Source organism: Blennius ocellaris (genome assembly GCF_963422515.1).
Source record: "Blennius ocellaris genome assembly, chromosome: 17".
In the NCBI taxonomy this organism is placed as follows: Eukaryota; Metazoa; Chordata; class Actinopteri; order Blenniiformes; family Blenniidae; genus Blennius; species Blennius ocellaris.
In genome coordinates this window covers 19,455,968-19,479,174 of record NC_137666.1, presented here as the reverse complement: position 1 = coordinate 19,479,174, position 23,207 = coordinate 19,455,968, and the positions used below count along the sequence as shown (strand labels likewise).

The 23,207-nt window shown below is 45.8% G+C and overlaps 1 protein-coding gene across 1 annotated transcript; it reads left to right on the top strand.

The window, feature by feature from the left end:
- Positions 1 to 1,179: 1,179 nt before the first annotated feature.
- tonsl (tonsoku-like, DNA repair protein) lies at positions 1,180 to 21,307 on the top strand (the record flags this gene model as incomplete). The annotated part of the gene is made up of 28 exons (XM_080513513.1): positions 1,180 to 1,204; positions 1,282 to 1,377; positions 3,364 to 3,506; positions 3,587 to 3,770; positions 3,854 to 3,983; positions 4,122 to 4,293; positions 4,400 to 4,514; positions 5,520 to 5,665; positions 5,748 to 5,900; positions 6,905 to 7,030; positions 7,574 to 7,748; positions 8,727 to 8,782; positions 8,874 to 8,963; positions 9,447 to 9,519; positions 9,614 to 9,777; positions 12,050 to 12,173; positions 12,267 to 12,466; positions 12,552 to 13,005; positions 13,170 to 13,357; positions 14,328 to 14,428; positions 14,535 to 14,691; positions 15,444 to 15,522; positions 16,391 to 16,698; positions 19,147 to 19,318; positions 19,408 to 19,583; positions 19,659 to 19,732; positions 19,838 to 19,971; positions 21,015 to 21,307. 28 exons carry the CDS (start codon positions 1,180 to 1,182, stop codon positions 21,209 to 21,211), a joined length of 4,212 nt encoding a protein of 1,403 aa, XP_080369639.1. The 3' UTR covers positions 21,212 to 21,307.
- Positions 21,308 to 23,207: the final 1,900 nt, after the last annotated feature.

Below are 23,207 nucleotides of genomic sequence, written 5' to 3'. Positions count from 1 at the left end.
CAAGAGTGGGGGAAACTGTTTTGTGCGCGTGAGCACACACTCGCGCACGCGCACGCGCACACACACACACACATACACACACACACACACACACACATCTAATCAACTATTTAACTCTGGCAGTAGTTGTATGCTCAAGTAATCCATTTTCGAGAGACATTTGAATTATTCACTAACACGTCATTGAATGCTATTTGTGGTCTACAGCAGCTTCAATTACAATATGATAATCTGTCAAGCAAAAATATCCCAAGGTTTGTAAATAAGAGATGATAATAAAAAATAAAAAAAAAACTCAAAAATAATCCACCTGCTTCTTTGTGTTTGCACCTTATATGACGGGAATATGTTATTTTCCAGTTTATTGTAAAGTTTCTCTTAAAATTGTATAATAAATGATAATGTTAGTCGTGAGTCTTTGTATTGGATTATACTCTGGAATCAAAATTGATACATTGTCCTCTGGACTCTACATTGTTCACGTTCTGAGACCCATCCAATATGGCGGCATAAACACCAATTGTGTCTTGTACCCTGAGTGTGGTCTGTGAGGCTGTAGGGTTCACTGTGCTCTCTCGTTCTACTTTATAATTAGAAATAAGAACAAATAGAATTGGTTGAAAATAATCTTTTAGACAGGATGGGGGCAGTGTTATCCAAAAGACGTTTAAATCTTGGCGGTCCAGGTAGGATTCATACCAGACAGACTAACGTCAGGGTAAATGAGCTCTCAGCACCAGCGTGATGTGATTGGCTGCTGCAGCTGCAGTCCCGGCGGGCAGTGTTGCCAGATTGGACGGTTTTCCGGCTACTTTTGTTTACGTCAGGCGGGAGAAAATACATTGGGTTGGTGCGACTTCGTGGTTTGGGCTGGTTTTGATTGTAATGGGCGGGTTCTAAGATGTGATTGGGCTGGAAGCTGTCAATTTGATCTGGCAACACTTCTGGCGGGGCTTTGTGAATTGTGAACTCGAAGCTAACGTGGCTACGTGTAGCACGGGGTCTACTCGCTGATATGAAGCGTTTCTTACCTTCTTGCCGACAACGATCACAAATTATGTAAGTCCTCTCATGTCGGCGCAGACACCCGTGAACGGAGCAAGACGAACACGGAGTCTGTGGTTGAAGATGGAGTGAGTGTTTATAGTTTTCAGCCTCCACTGAGCGACCGCTACAGACATGAGCTCGTCACGGGAAATCAAACGTGAGTAAACCTTCGATTCGAGGTTGTTTCGATGCGTTTCGGAGTCGTTTGTCAGCCTGTCGGTCTGTCGTCTGCAGTGTTACAGAAAGCGAAGAGCAAAGCCCAGGACAACAACAACCTGAAGGAGGAGGCCAACCTGTGCAATCAGCTGGGAGAGGCGCTATCAAGAAGTGGTAAGAGTCTGAATCATCTGTTCACAGGATAAACAAACAACTTTTACCTTTACTCCAACTCAGACACTCCTCGTTATTTCATTGTAAAACAGTTGGGGTGATTTTTTTCTCTATCAGTTTTTCGGGACAAAGTGTTTAGTTTAGTTTTCTATTCTCTGTGTGAAGTTACTGTCAGTTCGGGTTGCCAGCGGTCCCTTGAAAAACGGACTTATTCCGTATTTATAAACAAAAGTATGTGTCTGAATTGAGCAAAGATGCACTTTGTAACATTACTGTGAGAATCAAAAATAGTGTGAAAAATATCGACGGAATTTATGACAAATAGGGCACTTTATATCAAAACCTTCGGTAAACTTATTCCGCCGCCTCTCCTGCTCTCTGACCAATGAGCTGACAGTATACTCACACACGAGTTTGACAACACAGAATCCCGCTTACCTCATTGGTTGAGGTACAGTTCTTCGCGACCCAGATACCGGAAGACAACAGACGAGCACAAAGCAGCATGGTGACAAACTGGGATAGTACACCTTCGACCATCAATGCTCGATAAAACACTAAAAAGGCTGCAGAAATACAGGGAGGAATGAGAAGGAGTCAACATCTGGGAGGAAACAGTGCGTGAAAACACTTAAAAAGCGCACTGCACTGCTGGAGCACTTTTTAATCCTGATTAAAAATATTAATTAAAAAATTAAGCTCTGCATCTGGGGAGATCTAAACAAATAAATACAATTGATAGAAAATAATATACAAATAAATACATAATCACAATCATTACACACAGAAATATGAGAGACAGATACATAATCACCAAGCGTTTTATCTCTGTTGATGAAGTATTTTATTGTTTATTTGCGGATTGTGATTCCGAGAAGGAAGATTCCTCAGGCGTCCAGTTTGCGTGATGCACCTGAACGCAACATTCACAGTGGTCAGCTGCTGGAGCTCTGGACCACCACCATCCACCCTGTGCACGACCCTCTGCAGGGATTTTCGGGATCGTTATGTTACGGAATGGAGCGTAGTGTGGATGCAAACACGTATAACCTGTGGCCTGAATATTGTATTAATCCATTCCAGCCCAAGTATTTCGGCCGTTTCAGTGTCCCCCTCAGCTTGAAATTTGCCAGGAAAACCTGTCCCTTGTCCGTGTGTGGCAGGAGTCCCCTCTTCGCAGTGTGCAAACAGTTAAATATGTGTCCGCTCAGTACAGGTTGTCTCCTCTTACTGGGTCCAATTCCAGAGATTGTACTGTATTTAAAACAGCCATTTTCCGAAATTTCAACTGGCCTTCAGAGGTGTGTGTGTGTGTGTGTGTGTGTGTGTGTGTGTGTGTGTGTGTGTGTGTGTGTGTGTGTGTGTGTGTGTGTGTGTGTGTGTGTGTGTGTGTGTGTGTGTGTGTGTGTGTGTGTGTGTGTGTGTGTGTGTGTGTGTGTGTGTGTGTGGTGGACCTGTCACGATAACAAATTTTGCTGGATGATAAATTGTCCCAAGAATTATTACGATAAACGATAATATTTTTGTTTTGTTACCATTTTTCCATTCATCTAATAATAATGGTATAATAATGCAAGTACACCCTTTTAAAGATAAATAAACTTTTATTTCTTAAGAATATTTAAACTTGGAATTGAATTATGTAAAAAGACATTGTAAATATCCAAAATAAATAATCAAAACAACCAAAAACAATAAATAAAATGGACTGTCAGTGTCTGTTAACAAAAGTGTGGCAGAGTAAAATGAGATGTCTTTGATCTCCTTCAGTGTGTCGTCTTTCACGTTGTTGTACAGTTGTGGAATAGCCGTTCGGGACACGTATGTTTCCCCTGGCAATTCGTGCTGCCGGTCAAATGTTTTGCAACATTTGTCTAAATGCCGGCTTTTCGGCGGTGCTAAAGGGCTGCATCTCTTTGGCGATGTGGTGAACTACACCGTCAAAAAAAACAAACCACATTTGTCCCTGAACATTGTGTGTGGCAGGAGACTATGCAGCCGCCATCCGGGAGCACCAGCAGGAGCTGGCTCTGTCCGAGGTGCTCAATGACGTCATCGGACAAGCGGTGGCCAGCAGGAAGATCGGAGAGTGCTACGCGGAGATGGGGAACATCGACGCCGCTTTGAAGGTAATGACGATAAGTGAACGTCGTTCGGGTTTAATTTTGAGAAGAAGCACTTGAGCTGAAGAGGCTGTTGTCTTGCGCAGCATCAGCACCGTCACCTGGACCTGGCCCGCTCGGTACGAGACGACGCCGAGGAGCAGAGAGCTCTGGCCACCATCGGTCGGACCTACCTCTTTCGTTACGAGTCGGACCAGTCCAAGTCCAGTTTGGAGCAGGCAGGAGACGCCTTCAGGAGGAGCCTGAGCCTCGTGGACGATCGACTGGAGGGTGTGTACTGTGTGCCGTATGTGAACCGCACACGGGGGGGGGATACTTTCACCATCTCATTCGTTTCTCTCTCTGACCCTCAGGGACTGTGCCGCAGCGGGAGATCCGTGAGATGAAGGCACGCCTCTTCCTGAATCTCGGTCTGGTCTGTGATCATCTCGGGGAACCGAAGCGCTGCAGCGAGTTCATCCAACGAAGTGTTTTTATCGCAGAGTATGAAAACCCTAAAATTCTACCGATAACCTCTTTCCGTACAAATAGTCAGGCTGGTTGTTGGGGATCTTGCTCTTTATATGAAGTGTGTAACAGGAAAATCATGATGGAATTGTGCTCTGCATCCTGTTTGTAAAGGAAGGGTCAGTTGCTGGAAGATCTCTACCGCGCAAACTTCAACCTGGGAAACATTTACTTCCGCAACGGCCACCAGTCAAAGGCAGTGCGCTGCCTGGAGCAGGCCAAGGAGTGCGCCCGCAAGACCAAGGACAAGTTCAGTGAGAGCGAGTGCTTCCACTGCATCGGAAAGGTACGACCCCTCCGAGATCCCGACTGCCGCAATGTCTGTCAGCTGTGTACAGTTGGTGTGTGTGTGTGTGTGTTGCTGTGTAACGTGGGTGTGTGTCGGCCTGCAGGTGCATCTCTCTCTGGGTGATTTCGTAGCCGCTCGCCGATCTCTGAAGAAAGCCCTGCAGCTCGGCTCTCAGCAGCCTCTGGACCGGGAGGCTGTGAAGAAGTCTTTCAAATATGGTACAAGAAGAAAAAAGGTTCTACGAACACTGTGTGAACGTGGTTTCCTGGTAAAGACGAGAGCTGTGAGACAAACACAGCAGAGTTAATGACTGCAGCTTGTCTCGATTGAATTAACTCATATCTGCTTGGAGGAGATCTTTAAAATGAAATCGGCTCGCCGAAATACTAAAGAGCCACTGAGGTCTTAACTCATTTTAATCCCAGGGCCACATCCAGCCTGATGCTATCTGGGGGGGGGTCACCTCCACTCAGAGGTGCAAGTACATTATGAAAAAGATCACATTTAGTTTGAATATCTTCTTATTATGAACGACAAGAATACATTCAACTTCACACCTCTTGAAATGCTTCCTGGTGTCAAGTGCTGACATGTCTTTGGATTGGAACATTTTGCAGCCTTCATGTTTTCACGTCTTCACCTCGGTGTGTTTTAATGCTGATGATACTTTACGAAACATAAGTCTTGTGTCTCAGCTGTGCGATCTCCACTGTCGTCTTAATAAGCCGCCACCATATGAATTAACATCAGCCTTTACCGTTACTGAACGATTCCACGAACACACATGAATATTTTTTTTAAACGACTGGAACCTGTATGACGTTGCCTGCGTCGTTCAGCTGCCAGGACTTACAGATTAAAACCTTTCATAATTCTGTGAGAACTTTAAAACAGAAGTGTGTCCTAAAATTTTCAACTTTCCTCCGAAGCACCATCTGAGTCAAAAATGACTTTTAATCACATATTGTGTCGCCGTCTTCAACTTACTGCAGCTAAGTCCGAATCAAGGTCCCTTCCCAATCAAAACCTTTCTTATTAGTAGTTTTTTCGGTGGTGGTTGTGCTGCAGCTGAGCTCTGAGGCACGGAGACTGTTGATGTTACGATAAGTGTTGGACACCACGCCAATGGTACCAATGTAATTAAGACTACACTGTGAAACCTGAACGTTCCAGATGGCGTTGAGTGTCTGTGTGAAAATTGAGCGGCTGTGTTGTGGTTCCAGCCGATCGTGGCTGCAAACTGGAGGAGGAGTCGGCGAAGGACAAGCACAGAGGTTCCCACCAGGCCGTGGAGCTGGCCGAGCAGCTGGGGGACCTGTACTGTAAGGTGGGCTGCTTCGGCAAAGCCCTGGAGGCTTATCGAGACCAGGTGAGCAGCCTCAGCACCTTCTGTACGGCCCGCCGTCCTCGGCGGCACCGTCGTGACGTTGAGGTTTGCATTTGCGGCGCAGCTGGAGCGGGCTGAAGCTCTGGGGAAGCCCGACAGGGAGCTGGCCGTCATTCACGTGTCGCTGGCCGCCACGCACACCGACCTCCGGCAGCACGTTGACGCCGTGCAGCACTACAGGCAGGAGCTGGCTCTGAGGCAGGGCAGCTCCACAGAGGTAACCACCGCCCGCCACTGACGTCGGATCAGTATTTCAACATCTTCTCATCATTTTCTTTTTTTTTTGACATACTACTGAACCATTCTTGAACTTCAAAGTCGCTTTATTCGTCAGTTCTACGACACATTTTCACATATCTAGAACCAAAATGGCATTTCCGTCTCGCACAACATTTTTAAAATGGAAATTACGCACGCTGATGTATACAGGCAAAAAATAATATTCTGGTAGTTTAAAAGTGAAAGTATACAGTGAAAATGACGCATTAGAGAGGTCAAACAAATCAGTGCAGCTATTATCAGTGTAGTGTCACTTTTCAGTCCAGCTTAGTGTTTAGTGACCAGGAGCGTCATGTATAAAGGCTGCTGAAGCACAAAATGAGTCCTGAAAGATGCGTACGCCTCTTCTCATGCAAAGTTTGTGATCTTTGTGAAAATGTATTTTGTGTTTTGAATGTGCGTACCGGCACGACCACTTTGAACCTTGCGCAGCACATTTTGGACACGGAGCCTGCAGCGCTGACAGTAAGGTGGAGAACTGAAGCCAGATTCATCTCAAACATTAAATGTATTCGCATATCAGACTTATTGATCCACGTGATCATAAACAGCCGAGCAGCCAGTCCCATTGCTAAAATATGCATATAAATTAATTTTCCTCGTCTTTCAACCAGGATTTAAGATCAGCAGGCTGATTGAGTTGCAAAAATATTGACGAGGCACTTTGCATTGAGCATTTAAGGTACAAAGTAGGCGTGTTGAGGAGGGAGATGAACCTTGCAGGTGGACTGTGATCTATAAAAGGAAAGTTTGTGCAAAAGTGCGTTCGCACAGTTTTACCGATCCACATTACTTTGGGCGAACGCTATTTTCAGCTTTTGGGCCATTTCTAGTAGGAATCCTTGGCAGTGTTTTCTAAATAAAGTATTACTTAAAGACTCAACGTTTGTACAGCTCTTGTCACAGAAGCACACGATCCACAGTGTGTCTTGTGCGCCTCAGGAATGCAGCACGTGGTTGAACATCGCGGCGGCTCAGGAGGAGAGCGGCGGCTCCCCGGAGGACGTGGACGGCAGCTTTCAGACGGCGCTGCACCGCGCCGAGGCGTCCGGGAAGGTCACGCTACAGGTGAGACGCCGAACGTGAGGTCAAGACTCTGTTAATTTAACTATACGTGACCACAGCAGGGCCCTGCGTTCTTCAGGTCAGCTTCTTTTAGACATTCCAAGGTCGAGATATAAACAGTGGGGCGATCGCTCTTTTGCAGTTGCTGCTCCGAGACTGTGGAACAAACTGCCCCCCGACATTCGCACCATCACTGATCTCGGCCTTTTTAAATCAAAGCTGAAAACTCACCTTTTTAAGGGCTTTTAACTCTGTCTAGGGCAGTGTATTTTATTTTATTCTGTATGCTCTGTTTTTAGGAATTTCTGGGTGGCTTCACCAACCTGCAGCACCGCCGCACCTCCCACAGACAGCACCTGTGTTTTATTTAATTATTTTTTTTGTTTTTATGTATTTATTCTCATATTTACTTCTTAATGTATTGTTTTAGCTCTGTTGTAAAGCACTTTGGATGTCACCGGATGATTATAAAGGGCTATAGAAATAAAGTTTGATTTGATTTTGAAGTTTGATTTAATGGCGTGAAACTGACTCTGGCTCCCACAGAAACGATCTCTCAGACTCTGGATGGCCTCGCGGAAGAGACGCGGCTCCTCTGGCACCGCGGAGATGGAACAGAAGCTGCAGGAGCTGTGTGGTCCAGACGGGAGTGACGAGGAGGACGACGACATGGAGAACAGTGAACCTCTCGACGACAGCGACGTCGTCCTGTCGGATTCAGGTTAGACCAGTGTTTTTCAACCTCTGTGCCGCGGCACACTGGTGTTCCGCGAGATATATCCAGGTGTGCCGTGGGAAATGAGCCAATTTCAAATTTTTTCTAAAAAAACATTTGCTCTCACAGCCGCTGTCAGCTGTGAGAGCAGTGTGTTGCAGAGTAATCATGTATAAATACTGTGGCGAGCACTGTGGAAGAATTGTTCTAAGTCGAGATTCTTTTCTGCCAGCTGATCACCAGAGGCTTTTATTTTGACATAAACATACGCAGCTTCATAACAGGATGACACTCCACACAACACATTTCTCACTCATGGTTGCACACCAACATCCAACAAACCAAACTAGACGAAATAATTAACGATCTGAACCGAGGAACAAAAACACAACACAAGCACAAATCAACACACACAACAACCCCAACAATAACCCTCAATAACCTCCGGCAACACATAACCTGAACTCCCATCATGCCCTGCAGCGACCAACTCCGTGATCGCTACAATACTCTTCACCACTAGATGGCAGCACAGAACTTTGCCGGTGAAATCGAAACGTAACAGACGACGGTCTGGTTAATCACCACCACCTGCTGCTGCTCCCATCTTGTATCAAAGTGTGTCAGTGACAGTGATGGAGACGTTTTTGAAAAGGAAGAATGTTAACCAGGATCTCAGCTCTTCATCCATCAGGTCCAGGTTTCACTCTGAGTCAGTGAAAATAAAAAAAAAGAAATTGGGAAACACTTTTTTTCTGTATTTATTTGATTCCTGTTGATAAAACATTGATGAGAATGACTTTATGTTGTTAATAGAGGCTACAGAGTTTCACATTTCACTCGAGACTTTTCCAAACAAAAAAGTGTGCCTTGGCTCAAAAAAGGTTGAAGAACACTGGGTTAGATCACACACCGACGCCTCCGTGAATTCACCTCACGGTGCCGTTGACGTTTCATCACATGCGACTCCTCGTTTCCTTCCAGACGAAGATCTGGAGGGCTACGACAAGATGGTGACGGGCAGGAGGAAGGCTGGGAGGGTGAGTCCAGCGGCAGCTGTCACTCAAATTCTTTGTGGACCCGTGTTTGAAAAGTGGTCGTCACATGCCGGTTTCTGCCTTTGCTCTGTAGTGGAACAAGAGGAATGAGAAGGGCGAGACGTCTCTCCACAGAGCCTGTATAGATGGAAACCTGAAGCAGGTCCAGTACCTGCTGGAACAGGTGAGGAAAACCTCAGATGAACTAAATCCAGTCTGGTCAGGGCAGAGCTGGTAAACTCATCTTCACAGACCAGCTCCATCTCTTCAAAGTTCACGTTTAATGCTAAACCCTTAGCGATAAGCGAGTCAGCTTTTACTGCTGCATCGCGGATGGTCACCACATGTACCATCGGTGAAATTCCCCGTTGACGAATATAAAATGACTTTTAAGGACTTCTAAACTTCTGGTTTAGAAGAACGTCTTCAACAAACTGTTCCATGTCTGGTGAACTCCTGAGAAGTCCAGGAAGATAAAACCAGGTGAAATCATCAGCACGTCCAAAAGCCTTGGTCTCATTTAGAGAAGAGAGAGCGACTCGGCCGAGCTGTGAATAATTTATCCCGAGTGTCGCTCACAAGCACCACAGAGATCCAAAAAGGAGCTCCGGGCACAAAGTTGAAACGAGCTTTGTGACGACGACTTTGTTTCTGTGTGCGTTGCCAGGGTCACCCGGTGAACCCCAGAGACTACTGCGGCTGGACGCCACTGCACGAGGCCTGTAACCACGGACACCACGGTACCCTGCTCAACGCCGTCCGTCCGCACTGCCGCTTGTCTTGTTAAGCTCCTGCTCACTGCCGCTGAGCTGCGTCTGTGGATCTTCCGTGCAGAGATCGCTGCCTTGCTGCTGGAGTGCGGCGCCAACGTCAACGACCCCGGAGGCCCTTTATGTGAAGGAGTGACTCCTCTGCACGACGCCTTCGCCTGCGGCAACCTGAAAGTGGCACGGCTGCTTTTAGAACGAGGGGCTTCTGTCACACTACGCAACTCCAAGGTGTGTGTGTGTCATCCATTATTATGCAAATGATGTACTCCTTGAATTTTCCTAAATAGTTGATGCAAGTCACAGTCAGAAGTCATCAAGCGCTAGAGCAGAACTCAGATATTATTGAACAAACCTCCCAACGGAAGAGAAAAAAGCGAAAGAAGCGGCAGCAACGAGATACTCTGAAATGATAAGAGTATTTATCAGAAGCATTTTCACTTTCTCATGGACTGATGATATGTATATATATGTGTATATATATATATATATATATATATGTATATATATGACTATTTTTAAAGGAAGACCTGTGAAGAGTATTTAGGAAATGGAGGACACACCAATAAAGAGTTGATGTTTATATTATTTGGAATGGGAAAGAAATGGCCTTGAGAAATGGCCTTTTTAATTTTTTTCAAAAATAAAAAAACTTAAAATGCACTGTTCCAGATTATTGAGCACAACAGAGTTTCAACACATTTTATAGGTTGTAAAGAACTGAAAATAGTCATCTGTTGAATTTACGGCATATTTACCGAAATCAAAAGCTATTTTAATCAAAAACGTCTTAACAGGTTAAGTTACATTTTAACATAGGACCCCTTACAGCTTCACAATTCTTGCATCCATTGAATTTGTGAGTTTGGGGAGAATTTCTGCCAGAGTTTCTTTGCAGGATGTCAGAATGGCCTCCCAGAGCTGCTGTTTGGATGCAAACTGCCTCCCGCCCTCCTACTTTATGCTGGTTTGGATTAGTCTGGGCTCTATAATTCTATCAATGTTTACCCTAGAAAGAAACATTATCTGAGTCATAATTGTCATAATGGCTCAGGTTGACTTTTTGAAAGAAAAGTGTAAATACAGATTTGCCTCACAGTGAAACAGCTTGACTTTAGGCCTGTACAGTCATCTGCAGAAGTATTGGAGCGGTGAAGCCAGTTCCTTTGTCTTTGTCATTTACTGAAGACATTTAAATTTCAGACCACACAATAAATATGAGAGAAGAGTTTTTATGTCCTGGTATTGACATCTTGATGTGTTAAACCACTCTGGACATAGCACCCTTTGTACCCAGACTAGTCTTGCAGATCCAGTAACACTCTGGATATAAAATCACTAACTGCAAAGAAATGAGGAGCTCTGACATGAAGTCAGTCTCGTGAATATTTTCCTCACTTTTGTCCCGGTTTTGCCTTCAGAATCCTTAAAATCACACGTCTGTGGAAATGACCACAGATAGAATTTTAAAAACTCTCCAGACTGAATCAAAGTGTTTAATTCGATGACTGAACTTTTAATTGTAAGAAAATAAACGTTGGAGCAGTTTCAGAATCCACTCTGCTTTGCAGTGTGACGAAAGTGACTTTACCAGCAGACAAACCCATCAGAGCTGATAACTCACTAATGTCACTGATGATCCACAGCATATACTTCTTTTTTCACCAAACACATCCTCAGGAAGTCCAACTTTGCTTCGTAGCGCAAGAAGGATTCTCATTGTTAATGAATGTCAAAGTCTTTGACAGAAGAGATCAGCTTGTTTGTCCTGTTCACATCGCTGTGGTGAGAAGTAATCCGATAAAAACTGCACTTTTTTTCCAATATTTATTATTAAGGGGCAACATGAGCAAAAAAAACTGAACTAGAGAAAACTGCAAAGTCAAAATGACAGATAACTATGAAAAGAAAGCGCAATTAGCCTTTTGTGTAATTCACCAAAATTGTAGAAACTAATTCGAACGTTTGATCCGTTAATTATGTTTTGTATTGAATATTTTTATTTGTTCTTTCCTTTTGTCATCGAATGAACGAAACAAAAATTCAAACCTGGGACAACAGGACGGAGAGATCCAAGAAGAATTATGAAAAGCAACAAACTGAAACCTGAAAGTGGCTGGGGGTGTGTGTGAAGTTAATGCTTGTTAAAAGATCTCTTGAACCAAAATGAGACATGTTGTTAAAAACGACCCTTTTCTGAAAATCTCATTAAAATCACAAACCTTTACCTTGCTGATTCAGTTCTGCTTGAACAAAGTTCTTTATCAAAGTTCTCTCTCGTTTGAAGTCATTGATACGTCGGATGTATTTGGACGAGCAGAAATTCTTAGAGAAAACAATTTAATTACATTCTGGTTTGATGTTGGTGATTATTCCTCATGATCCATGAACCATAATGACTGTCATGGTTTGAAAGTCAGGCTGAGAAGACCGGGGGCTGCATTGATGTGCGTTTCTGTCTGATGTCTGCCCCCCCCCCCCCCCATCTCTCCCCTCCCGGCAGGGTGAGACAGCCTTGGACACCCTGCACCAGTGGCAGAAGACCTACAGCCGAGAGCTGGACCAGGAGACTCGTCTGGAGTGCAGAGAGACGGAGCGGCTGCTGAGGCGGCTGGTCACAGAAGGGGGTGAGGGGCCTTCACATCATCCCCGCCCCCCGCTGGGCGTTTAAATAAGCTTTTCAAAGATCCGTTCCCCTCACATATCTCTGCTCCCCACAGCGCCCGCCGCTCCGGCCCCGTCCCTGGCGAGGCCATCGGTTGTCCTGCAGGACAGCCAGCTGTTTGATGCCGAGGACTCGGAGCCCCCGTCCAGCGGAGGAGGTCGCCCCTGCAGCCAAGACCGGCCCCGACGTGGCCGGGGGCAAAGCTCCACACAGCGGCCCCAAGAGAGAGGGACGGCCGCTGCTCTTCTGTACGGGGTAAAGCTCAATGTCCCCTGCGTTTAGCTGAGGACGGAGCTCCAGACGGAGACTGTGAGCTTCATGTGCCCATATTCCGCAGGTGGACAGCAGCGACTCGGACGGCAGCGACTCGGAGTCTCGGCTCAGTCCTCTGCGCCCCGTCCGCCCCAGAAATGGCTCGGCAGCAGCGCCGAGTTCAACCTGGGAGCCTGGTTTAAGCCCGGAGAGCGTCGGGGAGACTCCCGCTCCCTCCGTGTCTGTCCGAGACGAGTATTGCAGCGCCATCCGCAGCCTGGGCAGCGCCAAAACTCTCCTCCACGGCCACGCTCAGACCCACCTCGCCGCCGTGCCGCCTGCCTCTTCCAGCAGGTCGGCTCTGGTCCCCGAGGAGGAGTATCTGGAGGACGACTGGCTGGAGGACGATTTGGTCGAGAGCCATCCCAAGAAGAAGAGGCGGCTTCAAACTGAACCAAGCCAACTGAGAGAGGAGCGCACTGTTGTGTCTTCATCAGCCCGAAGTCAAAACAAGCATTCTGACTCGGACACGGCCCGCACAGGTCAGACTGGCATTCATTCAAAAGGATTTGTTTCTATGAATGAAGAAAAAATATTCTGAATTATGATTCAAACCTCTAAAGTCAGAATGCTGTGACATTTAAACTCTTTTAATCGGTGTATTTGTTTAGGATGATGTGCTTCAGTTTGGTCCTTTGTCTCCCAGGTGCTGCAGCGCCGGCCTCCTCCAGCAGGGGGAGCCATTCTAAGAGGAGCAGCTCCACGAGGCCTCAGCAGGTGAGGATGACCCAGATTCCCGGGATGGTCCGGCTCGGGAGACGAGAAGTGAGCCGCTCCCACAGCCCCACTGCGCCTGAGGACGACGACCCGAGAGCCACACACACACATTTCCAGGTTCCAAAGCACCGACATGCAACTTTAAAACCTCAATTAGGGCTTTTCCACCAGGAAGAACCAGGTGCTCGTTCAGGGCCAGTTCTTAAATGAGCACCGCCAAACATGGGCATTACGTTGTGCCTTTCTGCTCCTTTCACTTTATTTCTGGACGTGTCTGAATCAAATGCTTGAACATCGGGAGGAATGGCGGTGTAGAATCATAGAACGTAGCTTTAAAGCGGTTTCCATGGCAACCTCCATAAGTACGCTTATCAACAACAAAAGTTTTCTTTCACATGAAGCCATTAAAAGGTACATTTTATGGCTAAATGACCCAAGCTTTCATTTACAGTAGTATGTAGTTTGTTTTGTAGTTGCTGTTGAACCAAAAGTGTCGTTTCATTATAAAGAAGTTCTGTGGGTTAGAAAATATTAATGGAGCGTCTCGTAGTGAAGGACAATGCAAAAAAAGATGATGGAAAACCGTTTCTAATATATATATATATATATATATATATATATATATATCCAACACAGCTGACGGGACTGCAGCAAAACAGTTTGAGAGCCTCGGCTCCGTGATTGCAGATTAAATCATCATATTCCCTCACGTTATGAACTTGACGGAGCAACTTATCATCCCATTCCCACGCTTTATTGTTTTTATTTTCTCTATAACCACTCCGAGGCTCTGTGTTCGCTGTAGAGTTCAGAAAGCATCCCAGCCTCTCTTCCGCCTCGTAGGGCTGATGACGTGTCAGGCCCCGCTCTGGCCCAACAACAAAGTAGGGCCAGGTTAGCTTCAGTTTAGCTCCTGACAGGAAAGACAAAGAACTGGTGCTAAATCCAGAACTAGAACCTGGTTCTTTGTGGTGGAAAATCGTCACAAGGCGCATTTCTTTGGAATGGATTTCATGATTTGGAATTAAGAAAGTGCTGGAAAGAAGAAAATCTGTGACGTCCTAAATGGTTGTTTGATTTGTTTTAGCCACCTCCTCAGACCCCGGCGGCCCCGCCGTGTCTGGCCCCGCCCATCAGGATGAGGGTCCGAGTTCAGGAAGACGTCTTCCTCATCCCAGTTCCGCAGAGGTGAGCCATCGGGTTTGGCCGTCGGACTGCGGAGATGCCCGTGTTCCTCCAGCTCAATCTGTTCTCTGGGGTTGAGTCTTGACTTCCTGTCCCCGTGTCGTCACAGCGAGGCGGACTCCTGCACCGTGGCGTGGCTCTGTGAGCAGGCCGCTCAGCGGTACTACCACAAGTGTGGCCTCCTGCCTCGCCTGTCCCTGCAGAGCGAGGGAGCTCTGCTGTCGCCCCAGGACCTGCTGCTGGCTGTGCTGCACACCAATGAGGAGGTGAGGACGCCCGCCGGGGGCCACTGGGGGCCACTGGGGGCCGCTGGACGGCTCCGTCACTCGTCCTGTAACAGTGGACCAGAAAAAGATATATATAATCTGTACAAACACCGTTTGGAAATGTGACAATAAATACCTACTTAAAAATGTCCCCAAAGTGATAATGTGGGATTTTAACTGTTTATTTTATTTGTATTTGTATTTATTTATTTATTTATTTTTATATTATGTTTGTTTATTTTAATTTAACCTTTATTTGACCAGGAAAAGAAAGCCATTGAGAATGGAGATCTCTTTTACAAGGGTGACCTGTCTAACAAGTCTGTCATTCCTTTTCTGAATAACAAACATTACAAATATAGAATCATTATTACTTAAAGATGGACATCAGACTGGAATAACTTTAATCAGGATACTGTGTTAAAACAGCTTTATTTGAAATCACATTTTAGCTTTTTGCTTTTTTTGACCCAAAGTTAATCTTTTGTTTGTCTTTGATGATGAATTATATATTCTTAATAATTGAACTTGCAAAGAGTATGAACCGACCTGAAAATGTTCTCTCTGTGTGTGTGTGTGTGTGTGTGTGTGTGTGTGTGTGTGTGTGTGTGTGTGTGTGTGTGTGTGTGTGTGTGTGTGTGTGTGTGTGTGTGTGTGTGTGTGTGTGTGTGTGTGTGTGTGTGTGTGTGTGTGTGTGTGTGTGTGTGTGTGTGTGTGTGTGTGTGTGTGTGTGTGTGTGTGTGTGGGTGCAGGTCTTGGCAGAGGTTTCCTCCTGGGACCTCCCTCCTCTCCCCGAGCGTTATAGGAAGTCCTGTCAGAGTGTGGCAGCAGGTCGGTGACGTTCAGCACAGCTCCGGTTCTGTCCTGTTGATTCAGTAAAGTCACTACACTATTTTCTAGTGTTCTCTAGATCAGTGTTTTTCAACCTTTTTGAGCCAAGGCACACTTTTTTTGTTTGGAAAAATCTGGAGGCACACCACCACCCGAAAATGTTAAAATTTGAAACTCTGTAGCCTATATTAACAATATAAAGTCTTTCTCATCAAAATTTTATCAACAGGAATCAAATAAATACAGAAAAAAAGTATTTCCCAATTTCTTTTTTTTTTTATTTTTACTCACTCAGTGTGAAACCTGGACCTGATGGATGAAGAGCTGAGATCCTGGTTCACATTCTTCCTTTTTAAAAACTTCTCCATCACTGTCACTGACACACTTTGATACAAGATGGGAGCAGCAGCAGGTGGTGCTGATTAACCAGACTGACGTCTGTTAAGTTCAGATTTCACCGGCAAATTTATGTGCTGCCATCTATTGGCGAAGAGTATTTATACATGATTACTCTGCACACTGCTCTCACAGCTGACAACGGCTGTGAGAGCAAATTATTTTTTAGAAAAAAATGTGAAATTGGATCATTTCTCGCGGAACACCAGTGTGCCGCGGCACAGTGGTTGAAAAACACTGTCCTAGAGGATCACTATTTGCAACAACGAATCATCAGCAGGGTAAAACTAACTTGTCTCACGACGGTCTAATCCCAGCTCAGGTTGGGTTTAGGGTTAGAATACATACGTGGAGAACATTTCTTACATCCAGATAGCAAGTGGACCTTTACTGTGGAGGACAGAGAGCAGGTGCTGACGGCTTTACATCCTGTTCTGTGTGTGTGTGTGTGTGTGTGTGTGTGTGCGTGCAGCTGAGGATCGGCGTGTGGCCCGGCTGTGCGAGGTGCAGGACGGCAGTTCGTCTGTGTGGGTGTGCGGCCTCAGCCTGCCCCCCTCCTCCCTCACTCCTCTCCTCCGGGCTCTGAAGCTCCAAACCAGCCTGACTGAGCTGCGTCTCAGTGGAAACCGTCTGGGCGACGCCCTCCTCGCCGAGCTGGTGGCGACCGTCGTCACCATGCCTCGCCTGCGGCTGCTGGACGTCTCTTCTAACTTCGTCACCGGGGAGGGTCTGGAGAAGGCTGTGGGCGCTCTGAAGGCTCACACTCACCCTGCTTTCCCCGTGAGTCCCTCCCACTTCACGCTGGTTCACTCGGTGCAAACGTACAGATGCGTCACATCAAAACAAAGACGTTCGCTAAAGAGTTAATTGATGTTTCAATCCAAACAACAAAAAAGCCTCCTTTTATAAATAACAGTCCACCTGGAAGGTTGACAGTTCATCTCCCTCCTCAACACGCCCACTTTCTATCATAAATTGTCGACGCAAAGTGCCTCGTCAATATTGTTGCATCTCATTCAACCTGTTGATCCCCGGCATTTGGTGCTAAATCCTGACAGAAAAGACGAAGAAAAGGAATTTAACTGAGGGAAATAGTCAAGGAGGAGGTGGAGGTCAGGAAAATTATATTATCTGGTGTCACAGTAGTGGAATCACTAATAATAATAAAAAAAAAAAAAAACAGGTGAACTAAACTGTATCACGCATGTATAATGGTAAAATAAGAGATATAAAATCTAGAATGTCTTTATTTCACATGTAACCCATTGGTAAATCACCTCTATTGCAGTTTGTTTTTTACATGAGACTTTCCCAGAGACTCACTTTGTTCCCGTGTTCATACAGTTCAGTATATTTGTACCTCATCGCTGTAAATCCTAATAAAAGCAGCTGGAACAGAACAGACGTCCCCATCGACTGGAGACACAGTCAGTGTTGCTCCCGACACTGCAGCTTTACTCACGGCTCTATTTATGTGTTTACTCTGAAATTACACTGATGTTTACACACTTTGTCACAATTGATAATCAGCCAGTTCTATCCAGCGCTCTGCATCATTTGAAGATGAAACTATGACATATGAACATGGAGCTGCTGATTCAGCAGTAATGTTCCACTAAAGAAACCTCTCTACCACTGCAGCTTGGCTGTTTATGATCACGTGGATCAATAAGTCTGATATTTGAAGATATTAAATGTATGAGATGAATCTGGCTTCAATTCTCCACCTCACCGTCAGTGCTGCAGGTTCCTCGTCTCCAAAATGTGCTGCTCAAGGGTCAAAGTTTGTGTACCGGTACACACATTCTCCTGCAAAGTTTATGTTTTTTAAATCACAAACTTTTCTTGGGAAGTTGTAGTACGTATCTTTCAGGACCCGTTTTGTGCTTCAGCAGCTTTATAAATGAGACTCCAGGTCCGTCCACAGTCTGTCCTCTATGGTTTTGGCTCACCATTGAACCCAGTGGGATTCACATTCCAATCCAATCCAAAGAAAGAATAAAACCAAACAGAGCTCACCACGAGAGGCCAGCGTTGTGGATTTCCTCTTGTAGCTGCTCTTGGAATAATGTCGCGAAACAGAGTTCTTCTGTCAGGAATATTTATCGAAGCTTCAACAGACGCACAGACGATACAAGACGTCACAAGTCAGTCTGCTCTGGGCACGTGCCCCGTTCGACCCTCGAGCGAACATTTGAAGGGAAGCGGAGAGGCGGGGGTGAGGATGCCGGTCACACCAGGACGGAGACGTCGGAAACACAGGGGTGAGAGCCCACGGGCAGTTCCCATGCCTGTGGGTGAGAAGCCTTTCCCGCTCTCACCGTCCTGGTGCAGCGAAGGGAAAACATGTCCGCTGAGTCCATAAATAAGATTATAAGGCCAGAGTCACACAGACAAGAATAAAAGCATTTTAGCAGGATACAGAGAAGAACAGAATTCTTCAATAGTACATAATGATTAAAGTTCTCTTTCACATGAAGCCAATACAAGGCTCATTTTATAGTTAAAAAAATCCAAGGTTTCATTTACAGGAGTATGTAGATTGTTTTCTAGTTGCTGATGAAGTATGGCTTCGTTATTAAGAAGTCTTGTGGGCAGAAGATGATGATGGGGCGTCGCGGAGCGCAGACCTCAGCCTGCAGTCATAACACAATGCAAGACCTGGAAGTGACGTTAGTTACAATGTCGCCATGAAAAACAACAATGGAAAACTGCTTGTAAATCGGACGCTGCTGGCCGGGCAGAGCAGGAACACAGCAGCGCTCCCGAGAACCACGATCGTGAATTAAATGATCTCGTTCTCTCACATTATCAACTTGAGGGAACGTCTTATTACATCATTCCCACGTTATTTATATTATTTTCTCTATAACCACTCCGGAGCTTCGTGTTCACTGTAGATCTCAGAAAGCCGGTTCAGCGTCTCTTCCACCTTGTCGGTAGCGATAACTCCGCCCCCAGCTGATGACACGTCAGACCCTCGCTCTGGCCCAGCAACAAAGTAGAGCGGCGGTTTAGCTCCTGATTGGCCGGGGCTTTGGCCGTGGAAAGAAAAAGAACTGGTGCTAAGTCTGGCCCTGGACCAGAACGAGAACCTGGTTCTTTCCGGTGGAAAAGCCCCGTCGGTGTTTATTGTCTTTAAAGTGGAGTGAAGTCTTTTCGGAACAATAAGTCCAAGCATGTTGGCGTTTTTAATGAACCTGTTCCCATCCTTGTGTGGGGCTGCAGTGCTTGGAGGATCTGGACCTGGGTCTGAACCCTCTGGGGGATGGAATCTCCGAGTCCCTGTCCTCTCTGCTGTCCTGCTGCCCCCTGCTGTCCAGCCTGTCTCTGCAGGCCTGCAGCCTCACGGCCCGATTCCTGCAGCAGCACCGGATACTGCTGTCCAACGCTCTGACAGGTGTACACACACACACACACACACACACACTTTGTAGTTTTATTTAGAAGAGTTTTATACTTAACTTGGATTTGTTTTTTTTCTTTCAGGCTTAGGCCACCTTAAGTCATTGAACCTTTCCCACAATGCATTGGGCTTCACGGGCTTCGAGCTGCTGCTGAAGACCCTTCCCCTGCACTGTCTCACACACTTGGACCTGTCTGCCATACGCAGGGGGGCCACCGACTGCCCGGGGATGGAGCACCTGGTCAACGCCCTCTCGCAGGTACACACACTCATTGTACCTGATGTGTTTTGACACGACTGACTTTTTGTGACATCAAAACGTTTGTCGTTGCAGGAGGAATGCTCGCTGACCGACCTGAGTCTGGCTTCCAATGGGCTGACGGACAGCAGCGTGGTCACTCTGTCCAGGTCAGTGTGTCTCCTTTCAGACGTCCTGGACCTTCGGAGGGCCCTCTCCGGCTCACACGATCACTTTACAAAGTGTAGAACCTACCTGGCGCCTGTCTGTTTCAGGTGTCTGCCGTCTTGTCCTCGCCTGGTGCGTCTGAACCTGTCGGGAAACCCGAGTGTCGGCTCGGCGGGGCTTCACAGCATCGTGACGTCGGTCCGGGAGGCTCGTCCAGCTCTCGCCCTGCTCAACCTGCAAGGTAGGAAGACTTCGGAGACCCCCCGAGGCCACAGAGGGGACGCCTTCATTTGGGTTGGTTGTCATTCACACCAGCCCTGTTTGATCCGGACCACAGTTCATTTCAGGAACTTTCTGGGTAAAGGCTGCTTCGTTTGGTTTTTCTTGGTGTGAACGCTCCCTGAACCGGATCAAACATGTGGACTCTGGTCCACACGTGCAAAACGTGGGTCGGTTGACTTGCAAGGAACCGGAGGTCTGGTTCAGGGACAGTGTGAACTCACAGGGACTATCAGCAGACTTCAGACCAGGGGTGGGCAATTGTTTGTTTTACATGGGGCCACATGAGAACAAGAAATATATTATGGAGGGCCACATTTCCGAACTATAAATGTTATGCAGATGTCGTAAAAACCAACACGGTAAACTTGTTGTGCAGCCTCTCCTCGGTTTGCGTTTATTTATTCATGTAGCGGTCATTTCACTTCAGTTCCTCGAAATCTGGGATTTTACATCAAACCTTGTGATATTTGAGATTATATCTGTGGTTAGAGACACAGTGGAAAGTGATAGAAATGCGCTCTTTGAGTTCTTTTTTGGAAATTTGACGTTTTTTCACCATGGCAGACGTCGCTACTTCACGACGTCTCGTAACATTTTTCAAGTGAAAAGTGGATAGGAGAGGAGATAGGAGGGACTATTCAGAGGCACCCTCTATATCACGGTTGCTTGGGGCTAACCATTAGCCACACGCTAAGCAGCCTTTAGCCACCTTGGGCTAAAGCAGCGATACTTCCTCTTTTGGTCTGGACCAATCAGTGAGTCGTGTTTCTTCTCCGTCATGCTTTTTGGGGGGGGGTCGCGCCCCAAACCAACAGCTGTTGTGACCATGTGACGTCCAGGCAGTTTGATCCACTCTCAAAATTGTAGCATGAAAACAAACCAATCCAAATGAAGTGGTGAACATTTACCTTTGACGAGCCAAAATTGGATTTTGTGCAGTTTTTCCTGACAGGAAGTGATGAATAGGATGAAAAGTGGTTGAGTTTGTTGCTGCTCCTGCAGGCTGCCAGGTCTCTGGTCCCTGGGACCTTCAGACCGTGGACGGTCTGTCCCGGCTGGTCCTGGACCTGCGGCTCTGCTCTCAGAGTCTGAACAAGCTGGACCGCCAGACCCTGAAGCAGAGCTGGGACTGCACGGACCCACCAGGAGCCTCGGTGGACCGAAGCACCAAGTTCCTCCTCTCCGTGGCCTCGTCCTGAACAACGTCTTCTCCCTCCTCCCACACTCCAGCCGCTCGCCTCAAATAACAACTGATTGTTTTTTAATGTGTGAAACAAAAGATAAGACGGGATGTGAACCGTTAAGGTCAGATTTATTTATGTTTACATGTGATATGTGTGTTTGTCATTGATCTTTGTCCAGATGAAAAAAAACCATTAAAGTCACCCGTGATACTTCAGTTTTGCTTTTCTTGTTTTTGGGAGGGATCGTCTCTTGGACTCGACTTCTGATGAATAACTGATCGTCATCTGAGAGCAGATTGCCTCTTTAAAACGATCGGGTCAGAACTTATTTCAGCTGAAGATGTGGGTGACTCACTCAAAGTCTTCAAGTCACCGAGTCCTCAAACGAGTCTTCGATCTCAGTTTATTTTCTTAAACTTCACTTGAATTTCAGAGTTCTGACATTTTTTGAGCTGAGCTGAACTTATAGGTTATATAAATGAATTAAAAAATGTATTCTCCATGTTTTATTTTTCTTTATCAGAATTTCAGTTCCTTGTCATTTTCCATTTCAAAATTTTGATTTTAGAATACTGATTTAAATTTAATGTCTGAATTTTTCCTTTTTTTTTTTTAATAAACCGTTTTGTGGAATTTACTTCCTTGGAATGTTTATGTATTTGAATCCATAATTCTGCCCTGAATCTCAGATTTTTTGAGAAAGAGACGCCAGTGCAGCATTTGACGCCCACTTCCGCCGATGGCCGCCATTTTGTTCTGAATTACCGCCATAGCGCCACTGTCAGTGGCAGGCAGGAGTACGTGATCGAGCACAGAGGTGTAAATACTCAAGAATTTAAACCCTGCCAATACAACATTTGATATGACAGCGTTATGGGTGCGGCCATATTGAAATTGTGAAACGCCGTCAGTGTCTACAGGTGTATGACTTCATAGGCTGGAACACGTTCAGGTCAAGGAAGCACAAGTAAAGTGGAAGGCAGGGAGGTAATGAAACTGAGAAAGCATTTATAAGTGAAAGAAGAAAATAAAACTTTTCAGTGAGCTCTAAAATATAGACGAGAAAAAAAATACAATTCACACGCATGATGAATGGGGAAGCATGCTCAGAACCAAAAAGTGTAGCCAGGAGATTTCGAACTTCTTTAGCAACCTGTTTACATCTTATTGTAAACAAAAGGCTGGGTTACTTTTACTTTTCTCCCCACTCCTCAATGAGTGTAGAGGAAACCCTGCGATTTCTGAGAAAGTTTGATAGAAAGCACTTCTGTTAAATGTGAGTTCTCGGTTCGTGACAAAGCGTTAACCCTTCCTGCTCCGGTCTCCAGACTGTGGGGTCGGAAATGAACCCATCAAATATCTTATATTTTGGGCTGCATTAAAAATGTGTTGTCATGACAATTATTTAATGAACCTCAGAGAAATTAATTAAATTGGTACACAGCTTAAAAATAATTGAGCTTACCCCGTACAGAAACGGCACCACGCAGAGACAACAACAAACACCCCTTTAACAAAATTGAATACACAGTTGTCAGTGTCGCTCATTAAATAAATGGAGAACATCTTTCCTTTCACTTTCTATTTCTGTCATCTTGGCTGTTTAAGAAACTCTTACGTAGACTTCTTAAAGTCCTCCTCACTAGTGGTTTTCCACCTTAGGGCTTAAGATGCTCCCTTATCTTAGGAATAATTCTAAGAAAAATCTTAAATTTCGAGGAATTCTAAGGTTTTTGTTAAGGGTGACGTCACTAAGCGCTACTCTTAGCCTGAGGATGCTTCGTGAATACGGGCACTGATGTCTTCTGGCTCCCTTAAGTTTTCCACAAATTAGATTTGATTTCCTCAATTGAACCTGAACAGGGACCCCCCCCCCACATCACGCCCTTGGTCCACCTGCCTCCTTTATCAATATTGTTTACACTTGACACTTACATTTCCACTCTTCCTTCAGCTCGTGTGCCCGATCTCTTTGCTCCTCCGTATCATCAGATTTCCATCCCTCAGAAGT